General features: G+C 43.4%; 1 protein-coding gene across 1 annotated transcript in view; it reads left to right on the top strand.

Annotated features, from left to right (window-relative positions):
- Positions 1-443: 443 nt before the first annotated feature.
- The window catches only part of SLC26A4 (solute carrier family 26 member 4), a 50,606-nt gene continuing 35,600 nt past the window's right edge, over positions 444-15,449 (top strand). Inside the window, exons 1-5 of the mRNA XM_042977389.1 lie at positions 444-607; positions 2,582-2,721; positions 10,806-10,916; positions 12,525-12,709; positions 13,736-13,900. Coding sequence (XP_042833323.1) covers positions 444-607; positions 2,582-2,721; positions 10,806-10,916; positions 12,525-12,709; positions 13,736-13,900 — 765 coding nt within the window. The remainder of the gene's footprint in view (positions 608-2,581; positions 2,722-10,805; positions 10,917-12,524; positions 12,710-13,735; positions 13,901-15,449) is intronic.

Here is a 15,449-nt window from a genome sequence, read left to right as displayed (position 1 = left end):
GGTCGGGTGCGACCAGAGAGGAGCGCTCACAGAGTCCCCTTCCAGCCCCGCACACGCTTCGGATCCAGCCCGGGTTTGGGGAGATTTCAGGACGCGGACAGCGCCCTGGCTGCCCGCGGGTGAGGACTGGGTCGGGCTCCGGAAGACCCCAAGGCCGGCCTCACTTCCTTCAGAGTCTGCGAGCCCCGGGCGGCAGGTGCAAGCGACGGGACCCGAAGGTCCTCACGTGCCCCCCTGCAGGCGGGTGGTGCGCGCCCGGGGGTGGCGGCCCGGAGCGCCCAGGACGGCAGAGCGCGGACCGGGCGCTCCGGGATCGGCTGCAACAGGTGGGGCCGGGCGACAGCTAACGGGCGGTCGCCTTTTCCAGTCCCTTCCTCTTCGCCTCCTCTCCCTCCTTCCCCGCTCCATCTCGTCCCTCCTCTTCGCCATCCGCCTCGCAGGTCATGGAAGCGCCCGGCAGCAGATTGGAGCCGCCACCGCTCCCCGAGTACAGCTGCAGCTACGTGGTGTCGCGGCCGGTCTACAGCGAGCTCGCCTTCCAGCAGCAGTACGAGCGGCGCCTGCAGGAGCGCAAGACGCTGCGGGAGAGTCTGGCCAAGGGCTGCAGGTAGCGGCCGCGGCGGGCCGGGCGTGTGGGCGCGCGGACCGGGCGTGGGATGTCGCGCAGCCCTGCCGGGTTGCCCCGGCTTCTACCGTCCGCATTGCTGTCCTTCCTGGTCGCAGGGCGGCTCCATCATTCTCAGCCCGAATGGACCCTAGTCCCGGAAACTCCTCTCTGGGGAGAGTGTGTTCCGAGAGCTCCATCTCTCTCTCTCTCTCTCTCTCTCTCTCTCTCTCTCCCTCCGTCCTCTCTTTCCTCTCTTGGAGACACCTGAAGTGCGCTTGGGGGTACACAGGGTTCCTATGGTCTTCTTGTGAAGGCCAGGCTGAGAACAGTGAAGAAAGGGGCTCGATTAAAAAGAGATGATGGGTAAAGCCATCACCTGACCAGGAGTCCTTGAAAGCCCCAAGCTCAAGCTCCTCTAGGCAGGATGCCACTCGGAGACACGGAAGGAACCCAGGAGAGCACAGCGTGCTCCAAGTTCTTTCCTGTCAGGCAGTGGGACCCCCAGGGAGACCTCCATCACTTTCTAAACCCAAACAGGCCATCCATAATTAGATATCACCAACAAAAACTAGAACTGTCAGCTACTGCCAGATTCTCTTTCTTTTTAAAAATCTTTTATTACAGGGGTGCCTGGGTGTCTCAGTCCGTTGAGCATCCGACTTCGGCTCAGGTCATGATATTACAGTTTGTGGGTTCGAGCCCCACATCAGGCTCTGTGCTGACAGCTTGCTCAGAGCCTGCAGCCTGCTTCAGATTCTGTTGTCTCCCTCTCTCTCTGCCCCTCCCCCGCACCTGCTCTGTCTCTCTCTGTCTCTCAAAAATAAATGTTAAAAAAATTAAAAAAAAATTATTACAGAACATAAGCACATATAAAAGTAGACAAAGTAGTATAATGAAGCCCCCCCTTCCTTTTTTTACCCACCACCCAGCTTCAACAACCAAGCTCTATTTCCACCCACTTGCCTCCACTCCATTTTTTTTGAAGCTGATCCCACAGAGTGTATCTTTTTGTCTGTATATATTTCAGTATATATCTCTAAAGACTCTTTAGAAAAAATAACCACAATTCCCTTATCACACCTAAAAAATGATTCCTTAATATGGAGAACATCAAAATTTCCAATTGTCTCATAAATATAATTGAAATAATTTAGTTGAATGAAGAGTCTAATAATGTCCATACGCTCTTTTATTTTTTTTTAATATATGAAATTTATTGTCAAATAGGTTTCCATACAATGCCCAGTGCTCATCCCAACAGGTGCCCTCCTCAACACCCATCACCCACCCTCCCCTCCCTCCCACCCCCCATCAGCTCTCAGTTTGTTCTCAGTTTTTAAGAGTCTCTTATGCTTTGGTTCTCTCCCACTCTAATCTCTCTCTCTCTTTTTTTTTTCCTTCCCCTCCCCCATGGGTTCCTGTTAAGTGTCCATACACTCTTAATATTTGTTTTCTTTTGTCTATGGCATGCTGAATTAAAAAAAAATACTAAGTAGCGAGGTACAGCAAAATGTATACATTTATCATGTTAAGATTTTTGTATACACTGGCTCTGAGCTTGCATCGCCAAAATAAACAGAGCATGTTTGTTTTTCTTTAAAGACAAACAAGTAGTAGAAGGCGCCTGGGTTAGAAGTCTGAAAATTAATCTCCACTTAGAGACTCCACATTGATCTATCTGTGGCTGGTCTAGAAAATGGGCCCTTGTGTAGGGATATTTTCTCAGAGGATTACAAAGGTGGGAGAGGGGAGGGGACACTTAATCCTGTGTTTTCTAGCACAGTGCATTTAAAAGAGTAGATAGAGTTCTTGGCAAAAGCATGGTAAGCGCTTGAGGCTTAGTATTTTCCATGCAAGTCTTACTCTTTTTCTAAACGGTTGTAAAGATCAGCGGGGTCCAGCTCAAACGTTGTGCTTTGCCGTTGGTAATGGCAGAGATGGGACTAGAAACTCCATTTTCTTGCCCTTTGACAGTTGTTCGAGAAAGAGAGGCCTGGCTGTGTTGAAGAATCTCTTGCCCATACTGGACTGGCTCCCCAAGTACCGAATCAAGGAATGGCTGCTTAGTGACATCATCTCGGGAGTTAGTACTGGCCTGGTGGGCACCCTGCAAGGTAAGTGTTGGTGAATTGGCTCCCATGTGATCGAGAGTTACAGTCTCCAGCAGCAGTTCGTAACTCCCTCCTGACTCCCAGGGGTCTGTACCCAATGTTTGCTTACCCTTCGAGATCTTCGTCTTTCCTCTAGAGCCCCTTAGTGGATAGATTTGCTTCTTTTCTCCTCTTCCTTAGAGGCCTCTTCCTGGGAAACCCTGCTGCTTCTCTAGCCACATGGCTTCAACTAGAGTCCTAGCATCTAAGCAGTAGCTTCCCAATCTCTATTGACCACAACTCACAGTAAGAAATATACATTACATTGTGATCTGCACACACACATATCTCAAGTTTTGTGAAATAGTTATTTACTCCCACCACAAGTGATGTGTTCTGATAGTTTTTATTCTGTCCTGTTCTATTCTGCTTATATTTTTTAAATGATGATTGCAGTCCATTAAATTATTTTGCATCCCACACATGGGCCTTGACCTGCAATTTGAAAGTGGCTTAAGGGGGGCATCTGGGTGGCTCAGTCAGTTAAGCGTCCGGCTTCAGCTCAGCATCTCACGGTTTGTGGGTTCGACCCCTGCATCAGGCTCTGTGCTAACAGCTCAGAGCCTGGAGTCTGCATCGGATTCTGTGTCTCCCTCTCTCTCTGGCCGTCCCCCACTTGTGCTCTTTCTCTCTTTCTCTCAAAAATAAGTAAAACATTAAACAAAATTTTTTAATGGCTTAAGGGAAAGTGAAGGAAGTGTTTTAGCCTGGAGTGTTATATATAAACATTCTTTCTGTCCTCCTTCCTTTTTTTAATCCATCACCTTATTTTAATCTCTGGCAAAATGTCTCAACAGAGGTGTTTTGTTTTGTTTTTAAACTGGCTTCATACTATATTTCCATGAACATCTTGGAAATCTGTTGCATAGTTGGTGAATAGCAGTATGGGCATTCTTCTCGGCCCCCATCCCCGTTGCCTTGCTTCTGCTATCCCCCCAACTCTACAAAGTCCTGGACCATGGAAACAGAAGTATCATTTATTTATTATAATTTTTTAGGGCACCTCATATGCTCCAGGTCCTAGGTATGCTGACATGAATGAGGTGTACCACCTGCTTTCAAGGAGCTCATGGTCCAATAGGAAAGTGGATAATAACCATCCAATAAGAGCTGTGACAAGGACAACAAGGCCTAAGAAGTGACCATGCACAGAGGCTCACAACCCAGCCTTAGGGGATTGGGAATGGCTTCCTAGAGGTTGAGCTGTCAGAGTAGAACTTATGGGAAGGTTAAATCTGAGATTGCCGAATAATGGGAAGTAGAATGGGATAGGGATGTGTGTAGAAAGATGGCTTGAAAATGGACTATTTCAGAAGTTAGTAATAGTCGTTGAGCAATGTCATGAACCAACCTTTGCCCATAAAGCTCTCAAGATTACTCAGAGCAAGACAGGTAGATTTCCACAGAGGAGGATGTTCTGTGTCCCTCATGTGGAGCCCCGTCCTGACCAACCATGTTTTCAATCACAAAGGAGGATGGAAGAGGAGGTAGGGCTGGGCAGTACATAGTTAGGTGATGCCACGTGAGCATGTGCACTGTGGACTCTCAACAGCTGTGACGGAGCAATTCTGTGTGACTCCTGGGGGACAGGGACAATCAAGTTAATGTTTGTGTAGCTGGTTCCTGGCACGGAGGCTGGCACAAAATAGATGGCAACATTTGGTAAAGGAGGACTGAATTGCATTTCTGATAATGAATCATCTTTATATACAAAAAATGGTATTTCAACTTCCATATCTCCCAAATTTTCATAGATAAGTATCTTGTAAGAATTAACCCTACTTTTAATTTTGTCTATCAAGTACCAGACACTAGGCTGGCTTTGGCCAATTATCTTATTTAATCCTCACAAAAACTATTAACTCCTTTTCCATAGACGAGAAATCCATTAAATCTTTTTTATTTTTATAAAATTATCATAGTAAGGTGAGATTTTTGGGAGGCTAACCTGGTTCATTCATGCATTCATTCATCCTTCACTTAATGACATTTAAAAACCAATTCCGGATGCCAGGTGTTCAGCCATGAGGATTAAATGGTTTATTGACAGGCACAGATACTGACTTCATGGAGTTCCTTTTGAATGTAGACAGAGGGATTAATTAAATAAATAAAAAGATAAAAAGAAAAGTAATTACAGATTGCGATAGATTTAATCCATTGTGTTGGACTCTGTAATATGGATTACTTTGAAGAGGGAGTGTTTATTTCTTTATTTTGAGAGAGAGAGAGAGAACAAGTGGAGAAGAGGGACAGAGGGAGAGAGAGAATCTTAAGCATGCTCCCCACTCAGACGCGGGGCCTGATCCCATGACCCTGAGATTCTGACCTGAGCTGAAATCAAGAGTTGGATACTTTACCAACTCAGCCACCCAGGCACCGTTGGAGTGTTTGTTTTAGATAGAATGGTCAAGGAAGTCCTTACTGATTAGGTGAAATTCAGTCAGAGACCCAGAGGATGAAGACACTGCCGTGACAAGAGCAGAAGGGGGAGTTTACCAAACAAAGGCCCAAGGCCAAAAGGAGTTCAGTATTTTCAAGAATTCTAGTGTGGGTGGGTGCCGTGAGGGGTGGCGGCTGGTGAACTGAATGAGATAAGGTTGGGCAGGGCTGGGATTAGGATGAGACAGTGAGGCACTGACTCTCAGAAGGCTTCCTTAAGTATTGTGCCTCAGGCACCTGGCTTGCCTCACCCCTCCCAGCCTGGAGGACAGGTGTGTCAGCTGGAACCAGATCGGCAGGAGATGGAGAGATCCACACAGATTTGAAATATATTTTGGAGCAGCAGTCGCTGATGTCTACTGACGGATTTAGTGTGATGAAAATCACAGGTGGCTCCAAGGTTGTTGGCTTGAGCAACTGGGTAGATGGTTATGTCACTTATTACAATGGCAAAGGCTGGCTGAGGAGCAGTTTGGGATGGAAAGGGAAGAGTGTCCTTTTGGACATGCTAAATTTGGGATGTAGGTGAGATCTCTAAGTGGAAATGCTAAATATTGAGTTGGAGCTACTTCAAGTGTGAAGAGCAGAGGAGACGTCTGAGCTAGACAGAAAAATCAGGAAAGCATCGCTGTAGAGGTGATCTTTAAAATAGAGGCGGGGCACCTGGGTGGCTCAGTGGGTTTAACCTCCATCTCTTAATTTCTTGATTTCAGCTTGGGTCATGGTCTCACGGTTTGTGGGGTTCAGGCTCTGTGCTGACTGCTGCAGGGGTGGGGAGCCTGCTTGGGATTCTCTCTCTCTCTCTCTCTCTGCCTCTCTCTCTCTCTCTCTCAAAATAAATAGATAAATCAACTTTAAAAAAATATAAAAGAGTGGGAATGCCTGAGACAACCCAGGGAGAAGGGGCAGATGGAAGAGAAGATGGCTGGACCATCCAGAGGTCAGAAAGATAAGGGGGGTGGGGCCACAAGGAAACATAAGGAGGCTCAGGAGGTTGGAGAGAAAGAATTGGAGAGATGTGGGGTCAGAAGCCAAGAGGGGAGGTTGTTTTTAAAAGGACAGAGGGGCAGGGGCACCTGGGTGGCTCAGTCAGTTGAGCGTCCAACTTCGGCTCAGGTCATGATCTCATGATTCGTGGGTTCGAGCCCCACATCGGGCTCTGTGCTGACAGCCCGGAGCCTGGAGCCTGCTTTGGATTCTGTGTCTCCCTCTCTCTCTGCCCTTCCCCCACTTGTGCTCTGTCTTTCTCTGTCTCTCAAAAATGAATAAACGTTAAAAAAAAAAAAAAGACAGAGGGACAATAGTGTCAAATACTCTTCAGGGGAGAGCTTAAAGGTGGGACAAAGGCAATGCTTTTAAGAAGGTTTGCTGTGACCCAGAGTAGAAAAATAGCTGCAACTCTAGAGAGGTAAAGAGATGGAGGTAGAATGAGGGAAGATTTCATTTTCTTTTCCTTGAAGAGATACTAGAACATATTTGGGAACTAGTGGGAATATCCTTGTAGAGAAAGGCATTGATGGCCCAACAGGTGGAGGAGAAACTGAAAGTGGTGAGAAGGGGTGAATGTGAATGGGGCTCAAGGACAGAAGTAGGAGGGTTGCTCCTTAAAGACAAGGGGGAGATCTCCTCCATTTTTAAAGGAAGAAAGAAAAAATGGTGCAAGTATAGAGGGGTTTGAAATTATGGTGAAAAGCAAATTCAGAACATCTCTTTACGGATTCTGTGTTTTGGGTGGAGTCTGAGATTCATGTCTGAACCATGTCTGTGTGCAGAAGGGGGAGGGCAGCAGTTTGAGGAAACTTTGGGAGGTTTGAGTCTTGCTCAGAACAAGGATGTGGAGTTGGGCCGCCAGGCAGTCCGGAGTCCCCACGTGGGGCTCCTGTTCACATATCTCCCTGGAGATGGGTCAGCAAATTATCTGGTCTCTGGTCCAGCTTCTCTAGCCACTCAAATGCTCAAATGTCTCCCAAAAGGTGGATGTTTGGATTCAACCAGACTGGGGTTTTACGAGACAAGAAAAGGGAAGGTGAGAGAGAGAAGCAAGGGAGTTCGGAGTGTTTGCAAAATTACATGGACAGGAGGCAAGAGAAGACAGGAGGGCACCAAAGAGAGGGAGAGAGTGGATTTTGAAGCCTCATGAGGACACAGATGAGGACACAGAAATGTTGCAACAACGATTCTGGAGTAGGTGAGCTGAAAGCCTAAGATGTTTTTTGGGAGAGAGAACTCAAAACAAATTTCAGAGGGGGTGCCATTGTATCTAGTGGTGGCTCGGTCCGTGACACATCACTGGCTGGATGGCCGAGGAGTGGGAGAGTAACTCATCAGAGAGGTCAGGCTCAACTTACTGAGAAACCGCTTGTTGAGAAGGATAATGGGATCTTTTTGACTTTTGTTATAAAAAAAATTCTCACCAGCCAGCAAAAGATCAATGCAGGCATTTTAGGGCTACCTTCATTCCCAACTATGGGGAGACTGCTCTCCAGTTTCTACTTTGCCTTCTAGACGCTTGCAAACATTTGTTAGTACCACCATTGTCGGCATAGGCCACCATCCTGCACATGAGGGCCGCCAGCACAGAGATTCCACAGCTTAAACCGATGGCTTCGATTTCTTTAGAAATGGTGTGATTTCAAAATTGTTGCACCAAATTCCTTTGTAATAAAGCTGATTACAATATATTTGGGTAGCGGTTGTCCCTAAGTAGGACACTGTATGAAAACAGAAAAAGTCCCTATTTTGTCAGGCCTGTAAACACTGCAGAGCCCAGTGTAGGGAAGTGAAGCTTGAGAAAGACTTGGAAAAAGTCATAGAAAGTAGGTTGTTTTTATCTCCTGCTCCTTCTTCCCTTTGTGGAGCCACCATTCTACTCCATTTTCTTGGGATGAGTGATTATTGCCATTTCTTGCTGTAATTCATGTATTAAAATGATTGCATACAGATTATTCTAGAATGCAAATTCTGTAAGGGCAGAGACTTTCTTTTGTCCACTCCCAGACCTAGAATAGTGCTGGCACATGGTAGGTACATAATCAATAGTTGTTGAATGAATGCGTGAATGTTTATTGTAGGAAACTAGAAAATACATATAAAGAACATGAAAAAAATACCTCTTCCACAAACTGTAAGTCTCCTTTGATCCTACCATGTAGAAAACCCATTAATATTTAATAAATGTCCTACTAGACACACAAATGCATATCTATGTAAAAGAATAAAGAAATGCCAGAATGATAAGCACTACATTCTGGATAGTGGTTGCCTTCAAGGGATAGAGGGAGGAAGGAGGATGTGATGGAGGAAAAGTATATAGAGTTGTAACTTTACTGGCGATTTCTCCCTTCCTTCCTTCCTTCCTTCCTTCCTTCCTTCCTTCCTTCCTTCCTTTTTCTCTTTCTTTCTTTCTTTCTTTCTTTCTTTCTTTCTTTCTTTCTTTCTTTCTTTCTTTCTCTCAAGATTTTAAGTAATCTCTGCACCCAATGTGGGGCTCAAACCCGCAACCCTGAGATCAAGAGTCATTCCCTGTACCAGCTGAGCCAGCCAGGTGCCCCACTAGCAATTTATTTCTTAAGCCAGATGGTGAATACATGGGTATTTATTATATTATATAGTCTTTGAATATCGAAATGACTTAGTATATTATTTAAAATCTTTTGAGAATTTTTTTGTGCATGCAACATGCATGTTTACTTTTATAAAAGGGGGAGCAGGCATGCTTACCGTGATTTTAAATCCTGCTTTTTCTTCGCTTTTTCTTTGTTCTTTACATATCTCCATGTTAGGAAATGTATTTCTACATATCACATCAATTTCATGTGATAGAATTACAGTATGCAAAGTATAATTTAGTTAACTTTTCCATTTTGAGACATTCATTCAGTAGCTAACGCGGGGCAGTTGTGAGCCAGGATATTTAGGTTGTTTTCGACTTTTGTTTTTTTAACTGCTCTAAATGTAATCCTTTGTTAAGGGCCCAGGGATCAAAGGGCTTGATTTTCTCTCACTGTAAGTGAGTGAAATGTGAGAAAGTAATTTAAGTAAGATGTGCTGACTACCTAAGAAGTACTTAACCAGGGAAAAGAACTCATCATCATGGTCTTCCAATTCCCATGTACACAGAAAAGTTGAGGTTTCTCCATATCGCAATACATGGGCCCAGAGGCTTCTTGGGACAGACAGCTTAGCGGAGGAAACCTCGCAGAGTTTTCTTGCCTGCTGCTGTGTACAACTGCCATATTTTTCTTTGTTTTGACCTAACTTCTGTTAACAAGAAAGGTGGAAAGGGCAGTGCAACAATGCTTATGTCCCTCTGAACACAGAGAAACACTGCATTCACACAAAATATCTATGTGCAAAATTGCTCTGAGCCTTTGGACCGAATTGATGAAATTACAAAATTTTTTTATTTTAGTTAAATCCAAGTTAGTTAACATATAGTGTAATAATGTTTCAGGAGTAGAATTCAGTGATTCATCACTTACATACAATACCCAGGGCTCATCCCAACAAATGCCCTCGTTAAGGCCCATCACCCATTTAGCCCTTCCCCCCACCCAACAACCCTCCGGCAACCCTCTGTTTGTTCTCTAAATTAAAGAGTCTCTTATGGCTTGTTTCCCTCTCTGTTTTTATCTTATTTTTCCTTCCCTTCCCCAATGTTCATCTGTTTTGTGCCTTAAATTACACATATGAGTAAAATCATATGATATTTGTCTTTCTCTGACTGACTTATTTCGCTTAGCCTAATACATTCTAGTTCCCTCCATGCTGTTGCAAATGGTAAGATTTCATTCTTTTTGATTGCCAAGTAATTCTCTCTCTCTCTCTCTCTCTCTATATATATATATATATATATATATACACACACACACACACCACATCTTCTTTATCCATTCATCAGTCAAGGGACCTTTGGGCTCTTTCTATAAGTTGGCTCTTGTTGATAGTGCTGATATAAACATTGGGGTGCACGTGCCCCTTTGAATCAGCACTTTTGTGTCTTTTGGATAAACACCTAGTAGTGCAATTGCTGGACCGTTGGGTAGTTCTATTTTTAATATTTTGAGGAACCTCCATACTGTTTTCCAGAGGGCCTGCACCGGTTTGCATTCCCACCAGCTGCGCAAAAGGGGACCAACAGCGCTAAAGGGTTCCCCTTTCTCCGCATCCTCACCAACATCTGTTGTTTCCCGATTTGTTCATTGTAGCCACCCTGACTGGCGTGAGGTGGTATCTCAGTGTGGTTTTGATTTGTATTTCCCTGAATGAATTGATAAAAATTTTAACCAACTGCTTTGACTTCTTTTTTCCACTCGTCTGATCACTGGGTAATTTGGATTACCTGTCAATTCAATTTATTTACACAGGCGATGTGTGGACACCATCATCATTTCAGCTGATTTAGACCGTGTTCTGCATCCTTGCATAGCCTCAGACTGTAGGAGGCCTCCTTGCATAGCCTCAGACTGTAGGAGGCCTCAGACATAAGGAGACCACTCTGGGCAAGCTGCAAAGTGGGCCTATCTTTGAAAAGGTCTTTCTTTGCACAGTAGAAATAATACCATAACTTTTGTTGGTGAATTTAATCATTTTGGATGTACTTTCAGGCATGGCGTATGCTCTCCTGGCTGCCGTTCCTGTCGGATATGGTCTCTACTCTGCTTTTTTCCCTATCCTAACATATTTTATCTTTGGAACATCAAGACACATCTCAGTTGGTAATTATAAGCATATACTACAATTATATTTATTCACGTTTAACATGTTTCGGCTCTAGTATGTGTATTATGCTTCCATATCTTTGTTAATAATGTTTTCCGGGAAAATAGGCCTTCAGTGCTTTGCCTGCTTTTCCTATTCAATGACGCAGTGGTTCTTAGCTTTCAAAGTACCATCTCTTCAGTATTACGTTTATACTTAACTTTTTTTTTTTTTTATAAAGAGGAGAAAATTGAGAGATTGGTCAAAATGGCAGCCTACCTTCAAATTCTAGCATATTTTCATTTTCTTAATGTAATAAATTTGACTCCATATTTAGAAAGTGTTCTCTTCCAAAATAGAAAATGACAAGGAAAAAATATCTTCAAGAGGTCTTCAAACCTCCTGTTTTACTAGACTAACTTGTCATTTACTAAATAATGTTCATCAAATCCATATTCATCATTTCATTAAAAACTATACTCATTTTAAGTCACTAATACTGGAAGACCAGCAAAGTTGTGCCAAAACTATTTAGAAACTAAGCTTGGCTTCCCTTCTTGGTATGGCTCAAAATAGGCTTATTTTCTGCTGTTCCTAAAATTTGAATTCTCTTTTGCTAGAATGTTCTAGTAAATGAATGTCTTAATGCTATTTTGTGACTTTGACATTTATACTTGAGATAATTTTGCGCCTACATCCATCTGCTGGCTAGACATGTCTACCTGGACAGTCCTCTTGAAACATATACAACCATCTATTGTATCTCCAACCCATATCCTTGTCCTTAGTTGTATTGTCCCCAGTGTCTATCATATTGCCTTGTCTATGGAAGGAGATCAGGAAGAGGTTATTGATTGAGAACACTTCCTCACCTGGGAGAATCTATCAGTATCAAATGCTTGACAGTGTGAGGAACATAGAAGCTGTTTTTTTTTCTCTTTGGTATTCTATCCATTTAGACACTCCAGGTTACTGGATTTTGGTACTGAGCCCTCCCAACTGTTAAAGCCTTCCATGATGAAAGGATAGGACATCATCATGGATAAAAACATCAGGAGTGAATGGGAGAAAAGGAATACTTTTAAAACATAGAATCTTCTAGACTGGCATTTGATATGAAAAAAATAATTTGTTTTGAAAAGAGAAAAAGAGAAACAATGTACTCTCTTTGCTGTTTCTTTACCCTAATTGGGACCCTGTGATAATGGATCAAGGTACTCAGCTCCGCAGGGATCAGGACACCGGATGCTCTAGGGAATGAGCTTATATGGAATAAGATGAAACAAATAAGGATCCAGCTTGTTGACCACGTCTGCCAGGAAACTCCCCCACCCCTACCCCAGTTCACACGAAGACCGCACAAAGACTGGTTAGACAACCCCCCTGAGTATTCACAAAGCATCCGGAATGCTATTTTACAATTGCCTATCTACATGTCTCTCTTGCTCATTTCTGGGGCACGAATGCCTTGAAGCGTGTGTTTTGGGGCTTCTTTTGTGAAGAAGCAATATTTTCCCAACCACAGCTAATAATTTCACACATTTTTCTAATCCTATGTAGACATATTGTTGAACCTAAACATGTATGATGAATAATTACTAACTGATAGAGCCTTTCTTCCCCAGGGCCTTTCCCTGTGGTCAGTTTAATGGTGGGATCTGTTGTTCTGAGCATGGCCCCCGACGAACACTTTCGCATATCCAGCAGTAATGGCACTGCGTTCAATGCCACCGTGATAGACTCTGAGGCTAGAGACGCAACAAGAGTATTGATTGCAAGCACCCTTACTCTTCTGGTTGGCATCATACAGGTAATGGGATGACAAGTAAAATGTAAATTGGCATGATTTTTATTTGAAATTACTGAGTGTAAAGCATGTGGACTTAAAGATTCATTTAAAAGCACAACAGAGCGATTTATTGGACCCCCCCCCTAAGTTATTTTTTAACTTCTACTGTTTTAGGTCAGATGCTGAAATAGTCAGCAAGACCCCCTGATTAGGGCTCAGGTATTATCAAAGTTAGAGACAGAAAAAAAATCAGAAGAACATGTGTGATTCTATTTTTTTTAATTAAAAAAATTTTTTTAATATTTATTTTTGAGAGAGAGAGAGAGGCAAAGAGAGGGGGACAGAGAATCCAAAGCGGGTTCTGAGCTGTCAGCACAGAGCCCAACATGGTGCTCAAGCTCACGAACCACGAGATCATGACCTGAGCCCAAGTCAGAAGCTCAACTGACTGAACCACCCAGGTGCCCCATGTGTGATTGTAATGAGAATGAGGGAAGGGAAGTATACAGAATGCACAAAGGAGCAAAAAGTGTCCTAGTGAACAGAGCCATGGGATCTGAAAGTCAGAGGAATAAGTCCTATGATTTTTGCTTTTACACATTATATATCCAGAAACACTTCAAGGTTCATGTTACACAGTTTTCAAATTTTAGGGTAGAGGAGGGGCATTGGGAAATCCAGATTTGCTTCCTACAAGTATTTGTGTGTTATCAGCAGGTTACCAGAGTTTTAACTGGTGTTGAGTTTATTTTTATTTTTTTTTAATGTTTATTTATTTGTGTGTGAGAGAGAAACAGAGCGTGAGTGGGGAGGGGCAGAGAGACAGACACAGAATTGGAAGCAGGCTCCAAGCTCTGAGATGTCAGCTCAGAGCCTAATGTGGGGCTCGAACTCACGACCGTGAGATCATGACCTAAGTGGACGTCGGATGCTCAACCAACTGAGCCACCCAGACACCCCAAATGGTGTTGGGTTTAATTTGTTAATAGTTCAAGAGAATTGGTCCTTCTTCCAGGCAAACTTTAACTTCTTTCCTTCTCATACTAGTTGATATTTGGAGCTTTGCAGATCGGATTCATAGTGAGGTACTTGGCAGATCCTTTGGTTGGCGGATTCACAACAGCTGCTGCCTTCCAAGTGCTCGTCTCACAGCTGAAGATCGTTCTCAACGTTTCGACCAAAAACTATAATGGCGTTCTCTCCATTATCTATGTAAGTGTGGCTTTTTACTCCGGAGATGGCTCACGGAGAAAAATCTGTTCTTTTCCTCTGTACCCTGAGTCTGGAGAGCATATGTTCCTCCATGCCATACTTTGGGAAGCCATTGAAAACATTCTTCTCTGAAAGAAAGCAATAGAATCAGGAGTAACATTGAAGACGGCAGATTTTACAAAGCATCGTTCTCAACTGGTCAAAATGGTTCCACAAGTGTCACTGCACTTAAAAATATGAAGGAAAATAAAGTGGTATAGTGAAGTGAAGTCTGGTGTGGGATGTCACAGACTTGAGTTCCAGTTTCCAAGTGGCCTCTGATAAGTTGAGTGGCTGTAGACACATCATGGGGGATAGTGGCTGAAAGCTCATGTTTAGAGCTTGATCCTGGATTAATATCCTGACTCTTGTATATATTAATTATATGAGCAAATCACCATACCTCAGTTTCCTTCTCTGCCAAATAGAATTAGTAACAATATCTGTATTCATAATTAAGTTAAATAAGGGTGTAAGAGAAGCACTTGGCCCAGAGGCTGACACATTAACAAGTACTCAAAAAAAGTAGTTAGGTTGAAATTATTATTTCACATTTCAAGGCTTCTTTTTTTATTTGTAAAATGAAATGACTGGAGCTGTAGCTCTAAAGCCCTTTTTAACTGTGAGAGTCCATAAAATGCATAATGTAAATGTCTCAGCAATTATAGATGAAAAGGAACATCAGAATCGGAGGTGATCAACATGCAAAAGAGATGCAAAAGAAGGATGTAGATCACACTAATTAGATTTGAAAAAGTTCTTGGATCTAAATCTGTGTTCTATATAAAGCATGCTATTGATGCTTGAAAAATGATAATGATAGTAACATGATGTCATTCTAGCTTGGGGAGGATGATACTATGCCAAATAAATGTGCTAGCCTTGAGAATGGGGTTTCAGTCCTTTACTGACCCACGTATTAGCTTCTAAAACAATGTAAGGCCATGCGTTCATATGCAAAAAATTAGTGATGTGGTCAGGAATTTGCTCAATTTCACAGCAGTGTCATAATCCCATGTTCTCTATACATTCAACCAATACTGCCGAGTGCCTATTATAAGCCGGGTACTGTGCTAAGCAGTGGGAGTAGGTAGAGGAGATAGTATAACCCAGTGATTAATCAGGGACTATTGGGGGTGCCTGGGTGGCTCAGTCGGTTGGGGGTTGGGCGGCTGACTTCGGCTCAGGTCATGATCTCACAGCTCTTGAGCTCAAGCCCCGCGTCGGGCTCTGTGCTGACAGCTCAGAACCTGGAGCCTGCTTCAGATTCTGTGTCTCCCTCTCTCTCTACCCCTCCCATGCGCTCTCTCTCTCTCTCTCTCTTTCAAAAATAAATAAACATTAAACAAATTTTTAAAAAAACCAGGGACTTTGAACTTCAGTAGACTTGAGCTGGAATCTTGGTTCCACTGCCTACTTACTACCCACGATTACTACCCATGATTTGGGGCATGTTAAATTTAACATCCTATACACCTCAGTGTCCTCAGATGTAAAATGGGAATAATAA

Source organism: Panthera tigris, chromosome A2, assembly GCF_018350195.1.
Source record: "Panthera tigris isolate Pti1 chromosome A2, P.tigris_Pti1_mat1.1, whole genome shotgun sequence".
In the NCBI taxonomy this organism is placed as follows: domain Eukaryota; kingdom Metazoa; phylum Chordata; class Mammalia; order Carnivora; family Felidae; genus Panthera; species Panthera tigris.
Note: the sequence above shows the minus strand (reverse complement) of the source record. Positions and strands in the feature narration are given on the sequence as shown.